General features: G+C 41.7%; 1 protein-coding gene across 1 annotated transcript in view; it reads left to right on the top strand.

Annotated features, from left to right (window-relative positions):
* LOC122806051 (P-selectin-like) overlaps positions 1–27,170 on the top strand; it is a 564,812-nt gene that overhangs the window by 473,442 nt on the left and 64,200 nt on the right. Inside the window, exon 8 of the mRNA XM_044076291.1 lies at positions 5,817–5,916. Within this exon, the coding sequence (XP_043932226.1) occupies positions 5,817–5,916 (100 nt within the window). The remainder of the gene's footprint in view (positions 1–5,816; positions 5,917–27,170) is intronic.

Below are 27,170 nucleotides of genomic sequence, written 5' to 3'. Positions count from 1 at the left end.
CAGGATCCCTCCTTCTTTCATAAAAACCCTTGAATATAACCTCTGCCCATGGGGGGTGCCGATACTAACATTTCCTGGACAGACTGGTCATTAGTTCCATTCTCAGAAAGACTTAATGGTGTATAATCTGTTTTAAAAATGAAAATCACAAATACAGTAAAAAAAAAAAAAAAAAAAAACTTCATTGTGTTTGCTTTCAACAACTCTAGGCTCCCAGAAGTCAACAGGTGACAGAAACTATGCAGCACACCATAAAACTGGCTAAACTCACAGGATGGGAGAAGTTTACTGCCAGTTCATAGCTAACTGTTTTGTTATCTTCTGTGCACAATGCAAGTGTCTACACTAACATTGCCTCTGAAAAAAGACAAAATAAGAATGCACAAATGATACTTAACTGCAACTACACCCAATCAATTCAGTTTGTTGAATGGAAATTCTTCTACGTTCTACGTTAGGATTTTGTAATAAAAGTTTAATCTGACCTTAATGTAATGACATACTGAATCATAACTGCATAACATAAATCACAAGTACAGTTATGATTTCAGCGTGTTTTACATTAAGCTCAGCTATAAATCTGCAATACAGTTTGTCACGCTTGTGGAAGGCACTCGGGGGTAATAGCTTGCAATTAGTATCTTCTCATGACGTGCTCTGTGTTAAGCACAGAGGCTCCATGAGAAGATACTCGGGATTAATGAGTTAATTTCAGAGCCATCCATGACCCACGGTGCTTCAGTTTTCATAGGATCGACCCAAGGTTTCGTTTTGGGGGTTGCCTCCTCGGTGCTAGGTGGGACCTCGGTTCTGAAGGAGTCTATTTCGGTTCCGAGCTCCCTTACCTCTGCAAGGGGGCTGGCCTTCTGAATCATGAAGAAGGCCTTGCCAATTGGGGACTCACGGTCTCTACCATCCCTGTCAGGCCAGACTTCTACATCTCCTCAACCTGAGCTTCCATCGGCCTGTTCTCTAGGACAGAGGGCACAAAAGCCCCAGGAAAGACCAACCTTAATGGTTTCCTCTTTGGACACTTCCCTGTAACATTCCCCCAAGGAAGTACCTGTGAAGAAAAAGTGCAAGAGGAAGCAGTTAGACTCCCTGGAAGAGTCCTTCACTGAAGATATCGACTGTGATGAAGGGGAAGGCTCCCCCCAGGTCACCCTCTGATGATGGTTCATTTGGGAATATCCCAGAGATCCTAAAACAGTGGGGTGACTGGTTTTCCCTCCAACCTTCTTTGGAGCTAGTATATCTGGAGGCTTTTCATGCCCAACCTTCTACCTCTTGGATCTCTCCACCTGCTGACAATCTCATTAAACTGATCACTCAGCGGATGTGGAAGATGCCCAACTCCATCGAACTGATCCCCAAGAGACCTGACCAGATCCTTTCCACCCCCAAAGAAGAGCAGCATTGGTGAAAAGGCAAACCCGTGGATGCCATGGTGATAGCAGCAGCCACTAATAAGGAACTTGCTGAGGAAAGTCCAACTATCCATCCTCCTAACAAGGAGTCTAAGACTATGGATAGGCTTGGGTAGTGCATTTATGCTTCCTCAAACTTTGTTCTCAGGTCCTTGAACTATATGACGCACTTTACAAGGTTACAAAGGGATCTAATCAAAGAGCTCTCAGATACCCTCTCAGGAGCGGTAGCTGAAGAGGTACGGGACCAAGTTGCTTCTCAGCTCGCCACCCTTGAAGCAATTTCTAACTCATCCAAGATTCTGATTGCCCATGCAGCTGAGGGGATGACAGGAGCAGTGGGTTCAGGCATAGCCATTAGTAGCCACTCCTGGATGCGCTTGTGTAATTTTGTAAAGCCATTTAAAGCATAATTTGTCAATGCTCCGTTTGACAGATCATCTCTTTTTGGTCCCAAGGTAGAAGACACTCTGGCCAGATGTGAGAAAGATGGGAAGACTGACTCTCCCGTAGGCGTATGTTTCTCCACTCCACAGTGGCCTTACTCTAGGAACCAGAGAAGTGGGAGACAATGGTTTAAAAAATCCCAAGGGCCTTTCCAGGATTCACGTGACAAAGACTTTCCACAGAGCAGAGTGGGAAGTAATGGAAGACACCACCCTAGGGGCAGAAGTAGCCCACATAACCAGGGGTCCAGATTCTTTCTGTGGTACTTCCTACCAGCACCCCTAAAGGGAGGCCCAATTGCCTTCCTCTGGAGGCATTCAGTGGATGGTTATCCCTGCACCAGTCTGCCTGGCAACTAACTTCAGACAAATGGGTGCAGGGAATCATATCCAGAGGTTAGAAAATTCTACTTTCTATAAGTCCAAAACCCCAAAAAAGACTCCCAGATGTTCCATCCAATCACAGGGAAGAAGCAGTCATAGAAATTCAAAAACTGCTCGACAAAAGAGTCATCCAAAAAAGTCCCACCAGAAAAAACAGGATCTGGGTTTTACTCAAGGTTCTGTTTAGTGCCCCAAAAAACAGGGGACTGGAGACCCAATTTGGATCTCAGCCAGTTCAACAAGGCAGTTCAGAAAACCAAGTTTTGGATGGTCTTGGTACAGTCTAAACTTTCAATCATGGAAAAAGACAATTGTATGTGCTCTAGAGACCTCCAGGATGCATATTCCCACATAAAAATGGACAAAAGTTCCAGGAGGGTTCCTACGCTTCTGGCTGGGAGCCAGTCATTTCTAATTCAGAGCATTGCCCTTTGGTCTCACCTCAGCCCTCAGGGTGTTCACCAAATGCATGGCAGTGGTTGTAACTCATCTCAGACTGCAAGGATTTTGAGTTTTTCCATACCTCAATAACTGGCTCCTCACCGCTACCAGCAGATGTCAAATAGAACAGGCAAGAGATTACACTCTGCATCTCTGTGCATCTCTAGACATCACAATAAATTATGAAAAGTCAAATTTACAGCCATCACAACAACTATAATTCATTGAAGGCATGTTGGACACAGTTACAGGAATTGCTTCACTCCCACTGGAAAGACTACAAAGAATCAGATCTCAGGCCATCAAATTATCCAGAGTACAAGTGTTCCAGCCAGATTAGTCCTTCAAGCATTAGGCTCAATGGCAGCCTCAATCACTCTGGTTCACTTAACAAGATATCACATATGAATCTTACAATGGTTGCTAGCCTCCCAGTGGTCTCTGATAGGTTAGCCAGTGACACACCACATCTTGATTGCCAGTCGCTGCAATCAGGATCTTTTCATGGTGGCTCCACTCGAACGAGATTCTTTCAGACCGACCATTCATCCTTCCACAGTCTAGCCATAGTGACCACAGATGCTTCCCAGATGGGGGAGGGGCATTATCTGGGATAGACTGTCCAAGGCACGTGGTCCCAACTGGAGGCCAATTTGCACATCAGTAGTAGAGATGAGGGCAGTGCTGTTAGAGTTGTAAGCATTTGTGGTGCCCTTCCTCTAGGAACAGTAACAATTCAGACGGACAACATGTCGGTAGTCTAGTACATCAACAAACAAGGGGAACCAAATCTTGCCCATTGTGTCAAGAAGCCCTCAGAGTTTAGCAACGAGTGAGTTCTTCCAACCACTTTCTTACAGCAACACACATTCTGTGGAGCTCCAACGTGATAGCGGACAAACTGAGCAGAACTATTCGCACACCTCACAACTGGTCTCTCAATCCTGTGGTGGAGAAAGAGATTTTTCATCACTGGGGCCAACCTTGCTGTGATCTTTTTGCGTCCCCTGTGAACAACAACTACAGCAGTTACTTTGCCCTTATCTCCCCTCTGGAAGAGTCACCCTGAGATGCTCCTCCACTATTGCCCCCCCCCCCCAGTCTTCTCCATGCCTTTCCTCCAACTCTTCTGATATCTCAGTTTCTAAAGAAAGCCAAGAGGTCAGAGAATTCAGTAATCCTCATTGCCCCATTTTGGCCTAACCAAGTTTGGTTTCCCTTCCTTTGGCTTTATCTTCTTCAGAAACCATGGATTCTGGACCCAGCTCCAGATCTGCTGTCTCATCCGGAGGGCATGGGTCATAAGAACCTCCAACATCTCAAGCTCACTGTATGGCTTCTCCAATTCCCATGATTGCCAGGCATCCTTCCCTTTCCTCTCCTGTCTGACATATCATTATGGCCCATCACAAACCTTCAGCTAGGAAACTGTATCAAAGTAAATGAGAAAATTTTGAAAGCTGAGCCCTAATGAATGAGCTTGATCCTTATATGACCCCTGTTCATAAAGTTTTGGATTTGTTAGCTAAACTCTATAAATCTGGTTCCTCTACCTCAACAATTAAAGTCCACATAGCAGCAGTCTCAAACTTCCATAGGGGGATTGATGGGTCATCCCTTATGTCACACAAACTTTGTAAAGCCTTATTAAAGGGACCCCTAATGTTAAGACCTTCATTTAAAGAACCCATTCCTCAGTGGGATCTAACAATAGTTCTTCAGTCCCTTACTTTGTCTCATTTTGAACCATCCAGCTACTTGTGACTTAGTTTCTAACTTGGAAAACTTTATTTTTAGGGCTATTACATCTGCCAGAAGAGTATCTGAACTTCAGGCCTTGTCCTGCAAACTACCCTACATAATATTTCACAAAGTCTGGGTCTCCCTTAGGACTAATCCATCCTTTTTACTGAAGGTAGTCTCAGAATCTAATATCAATCAGACACTTCAACTACCGGTCTTTTTCCCTAATTTTTCTAATAAAGGGGAGTATTCCCTTAATTTATTAGACATCCACATACAGCTACATTTTTATCTCCACATAACAAAAGATTTCAGAAAATCTAACCGACTTTTTGTTGCTTTTTCCTCGCTTTCTTTAGGTAACCCAGCTTCAAACGTTACCTTGGCAAAATGGCTCAAAGATTATATTACAGTTATCTGTCAGTCGAAAGAGCTTTGCCTTTCACACCCAGTTAAAGCCCACTCAACTACAGCAGTGGCAACTTCTGCAGTTTTTCATGCCAGAGCTTCTTTAGATGATATTTGTGCAGCAGCCACTTGGTCTTCTCCTCATACCTTTATCACTCATTACAAAGTAAATCGTGTCTCTAGGGCATGGGCATCATTTGGTTCGATGGTGCTTAGGAATATTCTTCCGTTAGACCTCCCAAGATTTAGGTTAGCTGGGGAGTCTAACCCACAGTCAAGGATTACTTGAAGATTGACAACATCAGATAAAGAAGTTATGTCTTACCATAATTTTCCATCTGTATTGTCAATCTTCACTAATCCTTGACATTCCCTCCCACCTTCCCCCAGCCTGAGACTCTTAGTGGATCGAATTTTCCCAGAACTGGCTTCATATTGGGGACATATATCTGGTCTCTTTTTCTTATCTGATATTTGTCTCTCACAAATTTAGGCAAACTTGATCTGAGGTAATTTAGAGAGGAGCATTTTTGGTAAAGCCTAGCTCGAGAATTTGGTAGGCACAAGCTGAAATAAACGGCCAAGTCGGTACCGAGGCTCAGAATCAAGCCCACAGTTAAGGATTAGTGAAGATCAACAACACAGATGGAATGTTATGGTAAGACATAACTTCTTTTTCCTTAGGTCAAAAATAGTTATTTTTAATCAAGGAGTTTCAAGATAGTAATAGAGGATTAAGCATGTTTGATGAAAACAGTTTGTTCATTTACACAGTAAAATTTACATTTCTATTACAGCTAACTTTGAAATATTGAAAGAAGACTATTCTCCCAGTAAAAATTTGTTTTGTGATTGCATTATTATCTGTTTGGCAGCTTAAATGTAGTTACTACTCTTCAATAAATATTTGTGAAATTGTGTTTTTGAATGGAGCATAATCTAACCACATGAATTTCTTTCTTTCCAGCAGAACTTACAACATAAAGGATTCTAAAGTGTCACCTGAGCCATATATGAGCAGTGGTGGTTATAGCATGAGTTCTACAAAATATCGCAAGTTTGGAGAGGTACGTGTATGTTACACGAGTTGCTGTCATTTTTTTTCCCCTTCAAATGAACATCTTGGATGGTGTAGAGGGAGTGAAATCTAGGCTATGGAAGTTGAGAGATAACTAAAGGTGATAAAAGTCCTGGCATTTGATTGAGTTACCCTTAATAGACGTGAAACAGTAGCTGACAGGGTTGTTCGGACCAAACCCCCTACCCAGTTATCAAACAGAAATAAATAAAATATAAACCTCCAGAAAAGAGAAGGACTTGCCTGAGGCTGCTCTGCAAATCACGGTCTTTGTATCATTGTAAAAGAGTGGCTTGGAAAGTAAGGGATCTAGTATGTGTCAGCATGGAATCAGATGGTAGACAGTCCAACTTGCTTCAAGAGGCTGGCTTGCATCTCTCATTTCATGGCTTCTGCATACTGAATAAAGTTTTTACTGACCCCATAGTGCCTTTTTTAGGCAGGGTTCAACTAATGGAAATCATAATGTAGCAAATAGCAGTGCAGCCATTTCCAACTCCAATTTGGACCGTGTCAAGCTTGTTTTTCTTAACAGCAGAAGTCTTATTAACAAACTGCCTGTCCCCAAGACTGTCCTGCAACTGGAACACGTCCAGGTGTATATAGTAACTGAGACTTTATTTCACTATATAAGTTAACACTCACTCCATATATGGGTTGTGTGCCTGCCATGGATTCAGGCCTGAGAGAGAGTGAGTTGTTGTTTCCATATTTGTCAAAGACCATGTCACCTGTAAGCAGATCTTTAGGGACTCTCAAACTGAACTAATTGATCTACAACTTGCTCTGAACAAAATTAATTACCAATTTATAGCCTGTTGTAGCACATCCTCTGCCCTTTGATGATTCCTAAATATTCTCAGTGAAGTATTTGTTCCTCAATAAACTGAGCATCTACACCACAAAATTTGAGAGATTCTTACAATAAATCATTATTGACCTACACATGGCTAGTACAGCCAACAACCAACTAGAGAACAAATCATTCTTGACCTACACATGACTAACTAGAGGACAGATCATTTGTGGCCTCCACATGACTAATACAACCATCACTTGCATCACTTCTGTGGTTTCTCCAGCCTTTGTAAATCTGATCACAAACTTGTGACCTTCTCCTTTAAAGTCTCTAAAACCAACACAGTCAACATTTTCACATTCAAGGATTTCACATGACCAAACCTTCTCAAACTCACTGAAAAGCCAACAAATATCACTTGCAACATAAACATTCCTTACAGTGCCTTTACTGCTGTGTTTTCTTAAATCTAGCAATCCCTTCTAAAAGACAATGGGAAATTTAAGAACAAACTACCATGATGGTTCACCAGTGTAAATAAACAGTATTAAAGAATAAATGTTCTTATATCTTGCAATGGATCTTAATCTCCTCACATGAAAGACTGTATTAACTCATTACAACCAGGTAACTCTTTTACGTGTTTCTGCAGTTATATCCTACTGTTGCCTTGTCAAATATTGCTTGCTGATACTTGCATTTACAATTTCAAAAGCATGCTACATACAAAGTATTAAAATATTTTATCTTAAAGCTTACACAATGACAAACACAACTGTGTTGATATCTGACCTCTGACTAGTGCAGTTAAAGAAATATAATTTGTTGTTCTTATATTTATTTATTACTGTCATGAATTTCATAACTGCGGTGGTGGTGCTGCGGTAGTGTTTTCGCCTCACAGTTAGATGTTGCCCATTCGATTCTCAGTTAGAGCGTCTTCTGTGTGGCGACATGCGTAAATGGGTGTTCCTTCATTGAAGGTTGTGTGTTAGGCCCGGCAAGCCAGCACGTTAAAATCTACTGCCAATCATAAACGGACAGGAGTTCCGCTGTGGCGACCCCTAACCGGGAAAAGCCGAAAGACACAAACAAACAAATTGTCATGAACTTCATGCTTTTCTAAATATCCTGACAAACAAATACACAACTAAAAAATTAACAAAAGAATTGTGTAAACACTACTAACATCCAAATTACCAGTTACTGAATAAAGACTAAAAACACACTTTTATTAAAAATAACAACACAAAAGTACACTTTGATTAAGCTCTTTCATCGTGTCACATAGTTAAGATGTCTGGTGCCTCAAAAGGTATGAAGGTAACTAGTGGTATATCTCAGGCCTCAGTTCTGGCACTCATTCTTTTCATCAACTACTTCTGCCATCTCCAGACTGAGAACCAGGATCTTTGTAGATTATAGCAAAGAGGCAGTTATTATCAAATCCCAATCTCATGCCCAATAATTACAGTAGGAATTAATCTTTACAAACAAACAGTGTATGAAAAAGAGCTAACATTGCATGAAAAAAGTATATTATTGTCAAATTTGTAAACAGCTCTGCCCCTCAACATAGAGTATAGCATATACCCCACTTCATAATGACAATATAGTTTGGGATTTTGAAATCTGTGTGGAAAAACAGTAGTCAGAAAATCCTGTTTTTACCACAGGAAATATCTAAAGATGCATCATCCAAAACATGTTGTTCTCCATTGATATATGTTTTTGCAATTAGGCCGGTTATTGAGTGCATTGGCTCTTTGGTACATATCTGTCTAGACAGATCATGCAAATGGAAAGGCCACAGATATTCCTAACCAAAAAGATCAATAGACTAAAGACCCTGAGCTACCAGAAAAGGCTTTTGAAGCTCTATCACTTTACTTATATCGTAAGGATCCTACCCAACAGGCAATTGTAATGCAGTTATTCACAAGACCAGGGTTTGTGTATCTATCCTGAAACCGCCAGAGATATGGAATGAGGAGATGGCGGAGCAATAAATGTGTATCAGGTTAGATTAAGAAAGAGTTTTTTCCCTGAAAGGTCTTGTTAGTTATTCAGATTGGACATTGTTATATATTTTGTGCTCAATTAAAATTTATGACATATGGGACTGGTTTTGGTGAACATTTCATGTACTGTTAGAACATTGTTCCTTTATTGGGTATTGGAATTCCCTAATGTCAGAAGATGCATGTTGGTTTATGCACACACAGTAGTGTAAGTCAGAATCCGCAGGGTTAAAAGTAGTAGGCATAGTTTGGTTGGACTTGTCTGTTTTACATTGATAAAATTGTTCATTCTTTTGAGTGGGAGGAGAATTTGAGCTGTCCAGGCCTACTTACCCTGATAAGGAGATCCCCATTTTTTTTTTAAATCTCATTTGGGACCTAGACACAATGTATGCATGATCTGATTCACAAAGATTTGAGAGGGGACACAGGGAAAAGAACATTACCTCACTATACTTTGCTAAAGAACTTGTTCATCAAAAAGACCTATAGTTTTTCTATTGATATTTTACCTTATAGAATAAAAGTTGTGCTTTCAAAAAGAATAGTAGTTGTTCTGATAAACTCCTTAGTTTTATGTTGTATGCATTTATCCCTACTCATCAAAACATAATCAATTTACCTGTTTCAGAAAAAATAAACGTATCCATACATAATGAATACTGATAATGTTGTTAGATGTTAAGAGCATTGCAACATTCCATACTCAGCATGTTACACAATGAACTGTAGAAGATGTAAGTTTGTCACAAGTGTATGAATATGCATTGAAGGTATGGTCTAAAAAGGCCAAGCAAACACTTTTGCTGTACTGTTCCAGAATACAAACATTGTGTGTCAGAGCTGAATATGTATTGTGGAGGTTTAGAGTAATAATTCTTCTGCAGAGTCATGCTGTAATGCTAAAAATGTTGCAGCAAGCAGATCATGTAATGCTCAGAATGAAAGATTTAGCCTGATTGTAAATATTGCAGCCTGGCATGGTCAGGATGCTGCAAAAAAAGGAATGGTGTTCAATGACTGTCAAGCAAGCAGTAAGTTACCACTAAATTTACATTTGCATCCTTGGGAATTGACTAAAAAGCTACAGTCTATACACTACATGATGGTCCTACTGGCTCATTCCTTACAAAATGTTTCTTGTCGTGGCAGATTTTTCTCCCCAAATTGGACAAATATGTATGTCATGAACTCTTCTCTTTCAAAGACAGCTACTGAAAAGTTGAGACAAAGTTTTAGAATACATGGCAGTTCAGAAACCATAGTGTCTGATAATGGATTTTGTTGCACAAGCATAGAATTTGCAGCTTTATGAAAATAAATGGAATTCATCACTTAAACAGTATATTATTTAATGTGTCATGTAATGACCTGGTAGGGAGTATACAGACTTTGAAGGAAAGGATGAAGAAAAATGAAAAGTGTTGCTGTGGAAATGAGACTGTCATGGTTTTTGATTGTTTACATAATTTGACCTTCATATGAAAAATTTATTTTCAACAAAATTTCTCTGTCAAGAAGTCTGACATCCATACCCAATATTTCCAAATTTGAAAGTAAAAATTCAGATTAGCAGAGATCTCAGAAATCAGACTATACAAATATACAAAGTTGAAATGCTTTGCTAGTAGAGAGGAAGATTTATGATGAACCACAGATGTGAGAGTGTTCAATCTCGCCTTTGTTCTTGCTCTGCATCGAGGACATCTAATACCCACAATCCCCTCTGCCTTTACTCCAGATCTAGTTTGGCTGAAGGCTAGCTCGAGGGTTTTCAGATAAGATTTTATATCTTTTGGTTAAATTTTCAAAAGAACTTGTTTAAGATCACTAGATTTTGATAGTGTGTGTATGGTGTGTGAGTAGAGACAGAATTTCTACCCACCGTTAAGTTAGTTTAACTTAGTTTAACTATAACTGGTATAGAGTTCTTGCCTACCACCTACTTGGATTGACAAACGGACTTACATTCTACGGATTTGACATTTTTCCTGGATTGACTGTTACTGGACTTGACTGTTTTTTCTCTTACTTCATTATGTCTGAGAAAATGAAATCTGGTTTCAAAGCGTTGCCAGTGTGGCCAAAAGATGTCGGTCACGGACAACCACAGTTCCTGTGTCTACTGTCTTGGCCCTCTCCACTTACAAGAGGACTGTTCTATTTGTCACTCTTTTAGTGGGAGGGTCATGACAGGATGGATAGAGGTTATTGAAACCCTCTTTCCAGGAGGCTCTGGATGCTTCAGACCAGGCATCCAAATCCTCGTAGATCACGGTTCCACAGACTTGGGGCCGAGTGTTCAGCTGTTGGCAGTTTCGAGCCTCGAGTCTTGGAACCGGGCTCTGTCTTCGATCCCGCCATTTCGTTCTTCCAGGGCCCTTTCCGACACCGATGTGGACCGTGTGGTGCAGAAATTAATGGAGCATACGGCCCTATCAAGCTTATCTCGGTCTCCTCTCAGTTGATGTCGAGACTTGAAGGCCTGCCACTATCTCCATCTGTTCCTCCTCCGAGACCTGTCCAGTCTTGTGCCAGAACCGTCCTTTTCTCGGTCGGCACCTCACCTCGACTCCATCCGATCCGGTACTGGAGTCAAGATCTATCCTTGGTTCCGGGAGGTTCCTGTTTGAGGATTCTTCCCATTTCGAGATACCTCGATTGGACCGGGGCCTTCGACCTCATGAGGAAGGTGTTGTCTACCCAGACAACCACATCAGCAGGTACAGCTTCTCCTCCCCACAAAGGACCGTTATCCTCCTCTGCACCCGGGCACCAGTGTCTCAGCCACCCCTGGAGGTGCCCCTCTTCCTCGGAGGCTTCGGATGCTCCCCATGAAGAAGTCCCTAGGAAAAGATTGTGTAAGAGGAGACACTTGGATTCTCCACAAGAATCCTTGACATCTGATACTGACTTAGATGAGTCAGAAGGGTCCTAAGTCACCTTCAGAAGATGTCTCTTTTCTGACATCTTGGAGATCCTAAAACAGAGAGGTGACTGGCAAGCCCTCCCCTTCTGAGGATGAGTCAGTTTGCTGAAGGCATTTGGTGCTCGCCCTTCCTCCTCCTGGGTCTGAATTAATGGAGTTGATTGCTTTCGGGGCGTGGAACCTGACACAGTGGAACCAGTCCCTAGGAAGCCAAATAAGTACATTACGGCACCACAGGACAAGGCTTACCTCACCAAAGGAGTTCCAGTAGGCGCCATGGTGGTGGCAGCGGCCGAAAAGGAGATGTCGGAGTCTTCCTCATCTGTCCATCCGCCTAACAAAGATTCTAGGACCATGGACACTGAACTATTTGACTCATTTTACACGTTTACAGAGGATCTAGTCAAAGAGTTGGGAGATACCCTCCAGGGTACTACAGATGCTGCTGTTTCAGAGAAAGTTACAGCATCTCAACACCCTTACATCCATTGTAAACTCGTCCATGAGGCTGATATCCTACGCAGCCGAGTAGGGCAGCGGCTTCAGCGATTGCTCTTCGTAGGCAATCCTGGATAGCCTTCAAGTCTTCCATTTGATGGAGCCACACTTTTTGGCCCTAAAGTAAAGGAGACCCTTACCCGGTGTGAACAGGAGGGAAAGACTCTGTCTGCGGGAAAATGTGGTTTCAAAACCCCAAGGATCTTTCCCAAACACACAGGGTGATGCCCCTCTAGAGGCAGAGGGGCAGAGGTGGAAGACGCCACCCTGGCAGGTGACAGGGATAACCTCCTGGCAAACCTTTTCAGCACTCCTGAGAGGAGGCCCGACTGTCCTGCTCTGGAGGCAGTGCTTTATACCCTCAGGCCTGGCAAAACCTTTCTTCAGACAATTGGGTAAAAGCATTGTTACCAGAGGTTACAAAATCCCATTTCTATCCACACCCATTCCAAAGAAAACTCCCAGATGTAGAGACCCAGCAGCTGCAGAAATTTCAAAGCTGCTAGAAAAAGAGTCATCCAACCAGTCCCAGCGGACCAAATAGGATTCGGAACTTACTCAAGGTTCTTTTTAGTTCCATAGAAAACAGGGGACTGGAGGCCGATTCTGGACCTAAGCCATCTCAACACCTTTGTCAAGAAGGAAAAGTTCCGAATGGTCGATCCTTCCATTCGATAGATCTGAAGGGCATACTACCACATCAAAATGGCCAGGGGATCATTTCGCGCCGCTGGGAGCCAGTCACTATCAGCCTGCCCTTTGGTCTGACTACAGCCCCAGGGTCTTCACCAAATGCATGGCAGTGGTAGCGTCTCATCTGAGGCATGGCTCCTGTCTGCCACCACCAGGATTACACCCTACAACTTTGTACACACCTTGGAATTTCAGTATCACAGCATATCTTATTCATAGGATCATTTAGTTCTAAAACTTCCTACAGAAAGAATAGTAGCACTTCAAACCAACATTTCGCCAGAAAGTCACCGCAAAAATTGTTCTGAAAGTCTTGGGTCTCATTACCATTGGGAAGACTGCACATGTTGCACAATGGTCATTCCAACAACTTCCACTGACTCACGAAATATTGATAAACATGCAAATCACACCTAATGTGGTGGTTACAGACTTGCAACCTATCTGATAGGGTGGGGGCATCTTTCAGGGACAGACAGTACAATCTGCACATCAATGTTCTGGAGTTGAGGGCAGTGTTTTTGGCGTTGCAACACTTTGCTCCCCTTCTTCCTCCAGGGACCATTGCAGTTCAGACAGACAACATGTCCGTAGTCTGGTACATAAACGGAACCAGGTCTTACCAACTATGCAGAGGCCATGAGAATTTGGCAATGGGCAGAGTCCCACACATCCAATGGGGCCAGCCTACCTGCGATCTGTTTTCTCCTATATGCTTTTCCTCCTTTTCCCCTGATTGCAAAGTTTCTACAGAAAGCCAACAACCTTCAGAGGACTATTATTCTCATTGCCCGTTCTGGCCTCGTCAAATTTGGTTGACCTTGGATGCTGGACCCAGAGCCAGATTACTGACTCACTCGTCAGGAGTTCCTCACCCATCTCTAGAATCTCTCCATCTAGCAGCTTCAAGATATATTAGTAGCTTCTCATAAGGTTTCCACTACAAAGACTTACACCAGTAAGTGGATTTGTCTTCTGGGAGTCACATCATTTGGACCCTGTTAGAGCTCCGTTAAACAAGGTTTTAGAGTTCTTGACTGAACTATTTCATGAAGGAGCTTCCCCGGCTACTTTAAGAGTACAGTTAGCTGCCATTTCTAACTATCATGTAGAAGAATGTATTATGGCTCACAGACTTTGTAAAGCCTTTTTAAAAGGTTCCTTTCATATCAGACCACCAGTCAGAAGCCCGACATCACCGTGGAATTTAAACCTGTTGCTATCTAAATTAATGTTGCCACCCTTTGAACCATCTTCAAGTTGCACATTGAAATTTTTGTCATGGAAAACATTATTTCTAGTGGCCATTACATCTGCTAGGCAGTGTCTGAGCTTCAGGCCCTTTCGGTCAAACATCCTTATTTAATATTTCATTCTGACAGAGTATAATCCATCCTTTCTTCCCAAAGTTTGTTCTTCTAGTAATATTAATCAGTCCATTGAATTACCCACCTTCTTTAAGAACCACTCTAATAAATTGGAGTATATGTTGCACAAACTGGACGTCCATAGACAACTCAGATTTTATTTGGATAGAACAAAAGATCACAGGAAATCTGATCAACTATTTGTAGCTTTTGCTGACAGCAGAAAGGATCTTGCAGTTACGAAACGAACTCTTTCTAAATGGCTAACTGACTGTATCACATATGTTTATGAAGCCTCTGACCAAACATTATCAGCAAAACCCAAAGGACATTCTACCAGATCAGTGTCTACATCTTTGGCTACCTTTAGACACTATTTGTGCGGCTGCTACTTGGGCTAAACCACATACATTTATCTCTCATTACAAAGTGGACAGGGTTTCTAGGGATAGGGCAACCTTTGGTTCCACTGTGCTCCGTTCTCCCTTGAGTTCCTCAGGATCATGGAGCTAGGGACGCTACCCATGTGTAAGAACAAAGGCGAGATTGAACACTCTCACATAAAGAAGTTATGTCCTTACTATAACGTTCCATGTGGAGTGTTCATCTCCCACCCTCCCACCCTTAGGAAGAGCGTTCGATTTGGTGCCTGGTCAGGAGTATTCACCTTCTGCTGTTGCAGTATTAGTGTTACTATCATACCCTTGGTATGTTGTATATATGTACTTTTATGTATATAGTTGGCATGTGTGTGTGCTTTATGTCTGGTTTGCTTGCAAACTAGATCTGAGGTAAAGGCAGAGGGGGATTGTGGGTATTAGATGTCCTCGAGCTTCTTCTCGATGCAGAGCTTGCAGTGTAATAACCAAGGCGAGATGAACACTCCACATGGAACGTTATGGTAAGGACATAACTTCTTTTTATGGTCTTTAATGGATCCTCAACATCACTGAGAGTTGTTGGACGTGGTCTCATGGTGTCTCTGTGTCGAGGTGTAAATCAGTCAGATTACAGCATGATTCACAAAGACTGAACCATTCTGTGAACTTGGAAAGGAGAAAGATTTCCTACCAGAGCAGACGTTCCCAAGCATTTGACACTAGTATTTGACATACTTGTGAAAGATACAGTAGGAATATTTGTACCTGCACATATGGAACATGTACCACTGATGATAAGAAAAGACTGACTATTCAGATAGGTCTGTCACCACCCAGATATCCTAGATCACCTACCTGGTTAATGAAAAGATTATGATAAAGGTGAAACTTGTTTTGGCCAAAAATGGAGCAAAATGTGTCGTGCTTTCAGTGAAGGTCTGTCTAGTACTGTACCTAACCTTTGGTGTAACATAACATTATAGCCACAAACTGTTAAAGTTAGGCCTAATTGCTTTTGAATACTTTACAGTGAAAAATGCATGAAATGTTAAGAATGTACACTAGTGAGTTATATTCTCATCTAAGTTACACTTACAGTTTTCCCAAGGAAGGGTGTATTATATTGGCTATTAAATGAATAACCCAGCTGGTACATATTGTCAGGTATAAACATTTTGCTGTGAAGTTCAGTTTCAAACTTTTCACTGTAAGCTGGTTGTAAGATTCTCCCCTCATATTAGTTAGGTCTGCTATCCCTGCAAAGTTGCATCTAGTTAAGATGTCAGGTAGTGAAATGTTTGATGAGTGGGGTTAAATAAGTGGAAGCCTGAAGAGTTCTGTCTTCACCAGTAGAGGTTTGGGAGGTGCTTACATCATGCTATATTATCTGCCAGTGTCACAGGAGGGGTGGGAAATACAGCACAGAATGCTTGTCTAATAAAGATGTTTACATACTGACCCAAAACAGTTGTACTAATGGGGAGAATGCCACAGGCTCAGATGGGCTCCCTTTGCATGTCTGTTGCTAAGGGGGGTAGAATTTCTTATTGTTTGGAAATCATATTTTCCCTGCAGGGTACGCCCCACAATCCTGGAAGTCTTGTCATTCTTTCAGTTATATTGAAAACAGGTAAGAATCCATTACAATTGTCAGCATATAGACTTATTTTGGTTCTAAATCATCATCATGATAAACATTTTTATGGCCATCATGGCTACTCATCTGTCTAAATACATTTCCTCCTTGTTCTGTATGGATCAACCTGTATTCATCCTGAGTTAGCTGGCATTTGATAATCTGTTAAAGACAACATTGCTTATACAGATTGCTTGTACATCTGTTAACATTCTGAGAAGGCATTTGACAGAGTAAACCTAGCATTTTTTAATACTGTTACAGAGTATATAAGCCTCCTTGCCCAATTTATAGAATTGATCCTGAACTCTTATAAGGAATCAGTTGCAAAAATTAGGCTGGGACAAAACTTTCCTTCACAGTTAATCTTTTTTAGAAATGCAAGGCAGAGATGTCCACTTTTGCCCCCTTCTCTTTGCAGTTTATCTTGAGCCATTGACTGTAACACTGAGGTCATCCACACTGAAGGAATGCGCAGGTAAAAGCTGCACTCTCTAAAGCCAAAAACACAGCATCCATGGGACCGGACAACATTCCAGGCTGCGTTTTACACGAACTTCAGAACGAACTGGCTCCCCACTTAAGCACCATGTTCAATAATAGCCTCACATCAGGCTTTGTGCCCACTGAATGGCGCACAGCAACAGTTATCCCACTCCACAAAGAGGGAGCCACCACTGATCCCGGGAACTATCGACCTATTAGCCTGACGAGCCTGGTCTGCAAGGCCATGGAACATATCATCATGGAACTCATAAACAAAGACATTGGTAACTTCCAAACTCTGGATCCCACCCAATTCAGGTTTGTGAAAGGCAGATCATGCCTCCTGTACCTGATCGACTTCTTTGAGGCAGTCACCAAAGCCATAGATGACGGTAAGGTGGTTCACACAGCCTATCTTGATCTCGCAAAGGCTTTCAACACCATCCCCCATTCTGGAATTATAGCTAAACTCACTAAACTAGGTATAAATCCCTACGTCACAAGATGGGTTGCCAACTGGCTCACTGACAGAACCCACACTGTAAAAGTTGCAGACTCCAAATCTGACCTCAAAGCAGTGACAAGTGGAGTACCACAGGGTTCCGTCCTGGGACCTCTCCTGTTTGGTATCTACTTCTCTGAAGTATAGGCTAACACAGAAGGCCTCTGGCTAACGAAGTTCACAGATGACTGCAAACTAGGAGCCATAGTCAAGTCCCTAAATGGTGTGGACATCCTACAGAAGGGCCTCACTGAGACAGATGCCTGGTGTCAGAGCCATGGCCTCAAGCTCAATGCCAAAAAGTGCAGTGTCATCCCCTTTGGTAAAACCTCTACCCATGAACTACCACATAGGCAGCAATCTACTTAACACCGAATGTGTGATAAGAGACCTTGGGACCCAGGTGGACAGTAGTCTCATCTTTGATAGTCACATCACCACAGTAGTCAGGAAGTCCTTCTACATGGCACACCTCATCATGAAAGGGTTCCCATTCAGGAAAAAAGAGGTCATTGTTCCCCTCTACTCGACACTCATTAGACCCATTATAGAGTACAATGCCCCTTTTGGAATGTACCTCACAAGACTTCTACAGCAGCTGGAAAGACCACAGAAGTAACTCACAAAGAGGATTGCTGGCCTCAAACAAATGCCCTACACTGACCACCTCAAAAAACTCCAGCTTTACTCCTTAGCATATTGCTGACTCCGAGGTGATCTCTGCCTAACATATAAAGCTATGTCAAACCCAGAGCTGTTGGACATGCTACACCTACAGAAACCCCAATCCCTCCAAGCTACACGCTCTAGGGACCTAAACCTTGTCACCACAATAAACAGGACATGCTGGAGGGATAGATTGGAACAGGCTACCCATCTATGTCAAGCAAAGTTCTTCATTAGCACTCTTCAAGAAAAATCTTGATGAGTGGATGGGAAATAGGAAATACACCCCGGGGATCACTTCTGTGTCTCTGCTCGACAGTGGTATAGGAAAATAACTTTCTTGAGTGGCGTAAGCCAGGGAACCTTGTTGGCTAGGCTTACGTAGGCCCTTGGGCCAATAGCGTAGTACCTACCTATGAACCTGCTCTTGTTATGTCCTATCTTTACATGCAGATAATTTACTGATTTCTCTACTAAATCCTGAAAGAGATCTTCCACTGCTTATTCAGCTACTTCTTGAGTTTGGAAAGATTTCCAGCTATAAGGTCAATGTGTTAAAGACTGAAACAGTAGACATGAATTATGTTCCTTCTGCTGATATGCAGCTAAAATATTCTTTAACACAGAGGAGCCAGATGGCTTACTTGGGGATTAACTTTTCTGAACTGGTTTCCTTCTCTTTGGCCTGTACCTCTAAAACATTGACTGATAAGATCAAATTGATACTGAAATGGAAGGGTTTATGTTTAGAGTTACCTCAGAGACTACAGCCAATTAATTGGTTTACACTTTCATTAGTAATCCACTCAACTCAGGGTATTCTTTTAGCTTTATTGGAAAAAATAATTTGATAATTTAAAAAATGGAGCCTTGACTTATCTGGGTTGGGGATAGACACAGAACTGATTGGAAGATAATTTCACTGTCAGTGTCTTTGAGAGACTTAAATGCACCTGATATGGAGATATATTCAGGTGGTGGTATTTTCTAATGTCTTGTCAGTTCCAGTGGAAGGAGATGCTTATTCCTAAGTTAAGTAATCTTAGGAAATTGTATTTGGATATAGGTGATAAGTGAGTTGCTCATAGAAAAATTTAGTCATTGGTAATTATGTAATTGCTATCCTCTTTGAGGTAGGAATTGCAGTATTCTCACCAGTAAGTGATGGTCTGATTTGGTCCCTACTGTCTACTCCATTCATGCAGTTTTATTTCTGTCTGGTGGAGTTTTATCAGTCCATGCTATAAGAAGAAATTTCAATTCTGCAAGGGATTATTCTTTCTTGGATCAGCTGGTTGACAAAGGAAGGGTCCCACTTGAAGCACATTTATTATGTGATGATGGGCGTAAATTGGGATGTTTATGAAGAGTGTTTGGCACACTTTTGGAGGAACTGAGAATTTCTGAAATGATCTTCTAGATCAACATGTAGTTAAAGAAAAGATTTTGAGAAAATGGGTGATATGGGATAAAGCTCAGGTACATTAAATATTTAATTTGTTGGATTTAACTGTATTTATGGGACTGTTTATAATCAGTCACTTGTATTTTGTATTGGGAAGGAAAAATACTTGCTTATCATTGGCAGGTTTATACTTTAACTGTAAATAGGTTATTTTTTTTATTTTTATATAATCAATAATTTTTATGGATTGCGTTGATTCAATAAAAATATTGTAAAGAAAGCAAAACGCAAGTCAAGGTAAGGTAGTGATATGGTAATGTTGAATTAATTCCAGCCCTTCTTCAACTAAACAAACATAAACTTATCTGCACTGTCACCCTTTACATCCCTCCTGGAGACAATGTGTTAGTCCTTGAAGACTTTTTATCCTGGCTCTCTACCAGTATTACTGACGAAACTATAATCATGGGTGATGAACCTATGTTAACATCAACTGGAACCTATATTAACATCAACTGGGGCACAATTCAAATTCCAACCAACTCCCTAAATATAAATCTTTATAACTTCACTCAACTTATAAACTCCACAACTAGACCCTCCAAAGACTTCCTATGTGGTAGTATCTTAGACTGGATTCTATTTTTCCATCCCCACTACATCTCTGATAGTGGAACCCTTCCAGACCCAGTAGGTGATCACCTTCCCACTTTCGCTCACCGGCTCCCCTCCTCCGTACTACTATCCCACACCTACATCTTTACTTGAGGCCTAAAACACTTTAACCCCAGTGCATTCTCTGATGCACTAAAAAGAATAAACTGGAACCCACTAAAAACCTTGCCCCTAGAAAATGCTATCAGTTACTTCAATACAACCTTCTTAAACATGTTAGACTCATTTGCTTCCTTGAAAACAAAACATATAAAAAGTAACTCCGTCCCTTGGTTAACTAAGAATACCTTAGCCACCATACGGCACCTCGACAAAGCTTGGAAACACTACCATAAAACTAAAAATACCACTACCCTCAACAAATACAAAACCTTTCGCTACAAAGTAAAACAAAAACTTATCTCAGACCACAAAGTCTATTTTACCACACTCCAAGCCAATCATAACAGCAACCCTAAAAAATTCTGGGATGGAATCTCCTCTCTCCTTAACCCAGGTACAAAAGAAAACCCCTGCCCCAACCCATATGCCTCTGACCTGGATCTAGCCACTCAATTCAACTCCTTCTTTATTGACTCCATAGCCAAACTGACATCTTTCCACATCTACCTTCACATATCCCACTCTTCTCCAGTACCGCTAGCTCCCAACCTCCTCCTTTCTCCATGAACCCTATCCCCATCCCTACCATAAAAAAACTTCTTCTAAAATTGAAACCTTGTTCTAATGCCTTACTTCCTAAAGATAGCAGCAGAAGCCATTGCTGAAGAATTATGTACTGCCTTCTATTGTTTTTTTGCTGTTACTTGCATTTACATGCATACATACCACAGTTCATTTAACTATTTATTGTAATCGCTAGCCTTATTACTGTATTGTACTGAGTACAATAAATACACAAAGATATCTGTTTCAGTTAATACGCTTTACTATCACATTTTTCTTTTTAGATCTACAAGCAGGTAACACAGATGCTGTCAGCTCTCTATGGCAAATATCCAAAGCTTGTTTATACAAAGTCACATTTATACCAAAAGTCTAATATTTTTTTCTCAGAGTCTGATGTATAACAGTTCTTTCTTTGTCCTTTGTTCCCTTGTCCTTGGTTCCTTGTAGTTTGATGATCCATGGAAACTCAGTCTTGCATTATCTGAAACGTGGTGTTCCAGCACTATCTGAAACTTGATGTTACATCTCTTTACTTTGTTGATGTCCTTCCAGCTGCCATCTGCACAGTTATTTTTACAGACTTTGTTTTTCAATAACATACTCCTTTACATGGATGCCAAAAATCTAACTATGCCAGCACACTTCTTCTTCTTTCAGCTGTTCCCATTAGGGGTCGCCACAGCAGATCCTCTGTTTCCATTTCTTCCTGTCCTCTGTATCTTGCTCTGTCACACCAACCACTTGCATGTCCTCTCTTACCACATCCATAAACCTTATCTTAGGCCTTCCTCTTTTCCTGCTACCTGGTAGCTTCATGCTTAGCATCTTTTTCCCAATATACCCAGCATCCTTCCTCAGCACATGTCCAAACCAATTTAATCTTGCCTCTCTGGCTTTGTCTCCAAACTTTCCAACCTGGGCTGACCCTCTAATATACTTATTCCTAATCCTGTCCACCCTCGTCACACCCATTGCAAATCTTAACATCTTTAGCTCTGCCACATCCAGCTCTAACTCCTGCCTTTTTGTCAATGCCACTGTCTCCAACCCATATAACATAGTTGGTCTCACTACCCTCTTGTAGATCTTCCCTTTCACTCTTACTGGTACTCGTCTGTCACAAATCACTCCTGACACTCTTCTCCACTCACGCCATACTGCCTGTACTCTCTCCTTCACCTCTCTTCCACACTCTCCATTACTCTGAACTATTGATCCCAAGTATTTAAATTTATCCCTCTTCGCCACCTCTACTCCTTGCATCCTCACCATTCCTCTATCCTCCCTTTCATTCACACACATATATTCTGTCTTAGTCCTGCTGACCTTCATTCCTTACACTTACTATTTCTCATTTTTCAGTATTTTATACTATTTCTAAGTTAACACTTTATATTTCATGTCATTCTTGCAGCTTTTTATTCAAGCTAATACTCATGCTACTGAAAAGACAGTGAACTATTATTCTTTCAATTGCCCTCCCTCTCTGCATCCTAATACATCGATCCATTTCAAAATGTCATGTTCCCCAGCTCTGGAAGAAGGCCTTTATTATTACACTCCATAAAGGGGGCAACAACAACAATATCCCCAATTTCCGTCCCATCGCTATCTTATCCCCTATTTCTAAACTCCTCGAAAAATGCATCCACCTACAACTTCGGCCCTATCTTATAAATAATGACCTTCTCACCCCCACCCAGCATGAATTCTGACCCGGTCATAGCACCACCACAACCACTCTTCTCTCCTTCCTAGAAACTGTTAACAAGGCACGCAACTCCGGCCATATTGTATCCACCTTCCTCCTTGACCTCTGTAAGGCCTTCAACACCATCGCTCACAACCTTCTCCTCACTAAGCGCTCTAAACGAAATCTATCCCACTCCACTATCAACTGGTTCTCCAGTTACCTATCAAACAGACAACAAGGAGTTAAGTAGAAAAAAGCTACTTCTCTTTCCTAAATACTCCCACAGGTGTGCCCCAGGGCTGAATTCTAGGCCCCCTCCTATTTAACATTTTCATTAACGACTTCTATCATTGCCATCCCTGATGCCAACTTCATCCAATAGGTTGATGACTCAACAATAGTCTGTGCTGCCACCATGCTTCTTCATTAACAAAACTAACCCAGGATGCCTTCTCTTCTACTGAACAATGGATGCTAGACAACCATCTAGCACTAAATGCAACCAAGGCTAAACTAATGATATTTCCCCCTTCTAAAGCCACCACCCTAGATAAAAACCCATTCTCTATCACCAGCAACAATAACACACCTCTTGAAATAGTCTCCACTGCTAAACTATTGGGAATCCTCATTGATGATCAGCTAAGATAACCATCTACAAGTAAATATCAAAGAGACTCATAAAAAACTTGGTATGCTTTACCACCATAATCGTTACATCTCTCCCTCCACTAGGCTCATCCTTGCTAACATCTCCCTTATCCCTTCCCTCCTGTATGGTGCCTCTATACATACTAATCTGCAATCCTCCCACAAATCAGAACTCTCCTCGTGTTACTATCAAATTTCAAAATTTCCAACAGGCCATAGATCCAATACCCACCACTGCATTTCCCTATGCCAACTGAATGTGTTAGAGAAGCCTAATTAATAAATTCAACTTATCCAAGCACACAAACTTATTTTCAACTCCTCTGTTTGCCCCTCCCTTGCAAGTCTGTACCTTCCAAGTGCATCTACCTAATAAATGTCTACAATCCAATTTCCAGAACCTAATTGAACTACATAAACCTGTCCATCCTCCAGACAAACATCTTCTATTCTTCTGCTTAGCACACCACTGGAACTTTCTCCCACCTCTTATCTGTATCACTAACAGTCTCTCAGTTTTCAAATCTTTACTCCACTCACACCTAACCTCACAATGGGAATGCTGTTGTTCTCATCCTACATAACTTCTTCAACTATAGTTCTCTCTATAGCCAATACATCCACTAATAGCCTCCTTAGCATTACAATTCCAAGTAATAAACTCTAAGAATTAGCATATTTTTCAAAGAATCCTAATTGGTTTGCAAAGAGTTTCTCATATACTGTACTGTTTTGTTCTTTCAAATGACAATCTACTGCAACTTCTACTATCTTGCATTTTCTAACTCGCATATTGTAATTTTGTAATTCTTTATAATTTTGTAATTTGTATTTTTTCTGGAGCTTTTCTCCCCAGGACTTCATTGAAAACGGGCTTCTCATGGTCCAATAGACCATCCTGGCAAACAAACTGTAAATAAATAAATAATAAATAAATAAAAGCTAAAAATACAATAACATACTCTACTGACACAAACTTTAGCATATGTAGTATGTAAGAGATATTCCCAGCAGCGAAGAATGAATTTTTATACATAGGTGAAAAAAATATATTTTGGTTGAAGTAAGAAAAAGGAAAGTACTTGCATTCATGGACAAGTAAATGCTTTGTAGGTCTGAGGAGAAAATATCACAGGCTGCACGAGTTTCAGGGCTATATCTGCCTAATCCAGTATAGCACTGCAGCTTTTTGTTTTTGAAACTTAGACTATCCATCCACAATCCTTTTTTCCCATTGTTGCACATGGGGTTGAGGTGTCACTTCAACAGTGACAGTCATCTAGAGCCAAGGTTAACACCACCAGGTGACTAGCCCTGCTGCAGTAGTTCTTCCACAGCACACACTCAGATGCACACTCACACCTATGACCAATTTAGAATGTCCAGTCCACTTAATGCATGTCTTTGGAATGCTGGAGGAAACCGAAGCACCTGGAAGAAACCCATGTGAACACAGGGAGGACATGCAGACTGCACACAGAAGGCACTCCAGCCATGAATCGAACCAGGGAACCTCTTGCTGTGAGGCTACAATGCTATCCACTGTGCTACCATGCCACCCTTTCTTTTTAAAATCGGGACCATCCATCTATCTACAACCCTGATTAACTTGGACAATGCTTAATAAATAATGTAATGAAAATGTCATATAGTTAAGAAATGATTTCTAAATATTTCAGTGTACAATAAAAGAAGAAAAAAATACAGCAGCATAGTCAAATGTCGACCTCTACAATCCCCAACCCATACATGCATAACCCACAGTTCTGCTTCCCCCCACCCACAGCACACACACAGCCACCATCCCTACCCTGGTTACCGGCCTGTAGCTACCACACCACCACACATTGCCCCCCCACCCCCTCGGGATCCATCCCATATGATGTCCCGACCGAAGTATCTTAGGTGTGGCACACACCGTAGTCCATGCACATAGCCATGGGTACCTATGTAACCCTGGGTGCAGACGAAGGTTGAATACCCAATGGTCGGGTTGTTCCACATGGGACGAATGTATTCCTGGTACTAACAATAGATTTCACGTGTGACTCTGTATACACTAACGGATTTAGTTGTAGGTATCACAAAGCATACAAGGTTGGTCGGTAGGCACACAAAACACAGTATCTAGCAATACCAGTCAACATTACAGGATATGTAGCTAAACATGTAGAGGTATGTGTGTTTGTATATATACCCATATCTAAATAGATATATAACTCTCCCTCTCTGTAGTACAAATATATGCATACATAGATAGACATATATATAAATGCCCACATATAGATATATACATATGCAGACACCCATACATCCACATGTTGTTTTATATATATATATATATATATATATATATATATATATATATATATATATACAGCAATATATATATATATATATATATATATATATATATATATATATATATATATATATATATGAGTAGATATACACAGATATATAGCATTAACCCCCCCCCCCCCAGCCAGACAGAGGAAACATACAAACAATCACTCAAACAATCCACTGCTCCCCAGACCACAGGCAGGATACAACCGGGGGGGGGGGGACACAGTGAACCCGCTAAGTCTAATCTTGGAACAGAGACAGGAGCGTCCCTTGCGGGACACCCCAACAAATGTCTTGTTATAGGAGGACGCCCGTGCGATGACCTTTGAAGGCGGGGTGTGTACGTACCCAGACTACAAGGGTGGGAAAGAGTGATGACCCATGGGTCGAGACAACGTATGAGATGGGTCACGTAAAGTGGAGAGTGGGCAGTGTGTAGTGGTGCGTTTAGACCCGACCTGCACCTAGAGTAATTATGAGTGCTGTAGAGGAGGTGCGGGTGGGGGAACTATGGGTTTGTAATTATGGGCCTAGGCGTGCAGGTGTTGGCTGGAGTGGTTCTATTCAGACCGCCCCAGGGATGTAAGCAATAGTGTTCATTGGGCAGAGCCGCCGCCCAACGAGCAGCCACCCCTGCTACAAGTCCCATTGCAGCACAGTCTATTTTACATGGCAAAGTACGGAATAACCAGATGTATTGTTGCAAATACCACTAAATAACACCAAAGAACACATGGTCGCAACAACCCATTGTAGCAATGTAAGCCAAACTAATTGGCATCACAAGGTATTATTGTTGTCCCCACCCCCACCCAGGGGTGTGAGTGTCCAAACCCACCTCCAAATGCAGTGTATATACACAGCTGTTGCTGGAGAAGAAATGGCCACCTGTGGACCTTCCCGTCAGCCTACCTGCACATCCCTGGAAATTTCCCCTACTATCTGCCCCTCTGTGTGCCCCATTAACACCACTTACCTATCGGCCCCTGTTTCATTACTATTACTGTTCACAGTCACAGGTAGGTGACACCCTCTTCCCCAGCTATATTAGCAGAATCAGGAACCCCCTACCCACGTGTATTACCTCAGCTGTCCCACATGACACATGTAAATAACACATGAAGGAACACCTCAAGCACAGCTGGAGCAGCACATGCTCACCACCTGGTGAATCCCCCCAACTAACACTCTATACCCCTACACCAACTAGTGAAACTGACACCTCCTGTCCTGTCCACATACAGATCCCAACATCCTGCATACCTTCCCTATTGCTCCACCACCAGTCATTCCAACGGCCTACTATACAGTTACAATTACCTACTCCTTCACTATTCACTTCTACTCTAACACACAGGTATGGCATAACTAAACCTAACCTGAATACCTGAGTGTAACCTATCCAGAACCGTTAAACTGGAATCTCAGTTCACCTTAAACTGACCTATGTCAATAGTCATACCTGACATGTAAACCTGACCTAAGCATGTATAATACTGACATGTTAATGTGAACTAAGCATGAATAATATGATACATAGCTATGTTAAGTCTGTTACTCTCTATGAATGTGTACACCTCAGTACTACATGTAATGTGTAGCTGGGGATTACTGTGGAGCTCCACTCCCCAGGCCACCACTGACAATGGAGAAGCATCCAGTCGGATTGTCTCGGACAACAAATGTGAACTAAATGCATGAAGTAGTGCGGAGGTATGCTGCAGCAAGTGGGATTATGCTTGTTTGGGCAGCAGTAAGCATTGCCCACACTGGTTAAGCAATGTGGAGGCCGACCCAGTGTAAGATGCTGTAACCGGAGGTCAG

Source organism: Protopterus annectens, chromosome 7.part0, assembly GCF_019279795.1.
Source record: "Protopterus annectens isolate FY-2018-M chromosome 7.part0, PAN1.0, whole genome shotgun sequence".
In the NCBI taxonomy this organism is placed as follows: Eukaryota; Metazoa; Chordata; order Ceratodontiformes; family Protopteridae; genus Protopterus; species Protopterus annectens.
Note: the sequence above shows the minus strand (reverse complement) of the source record. Positions and strands in the feature narration are given on the sequence as shown.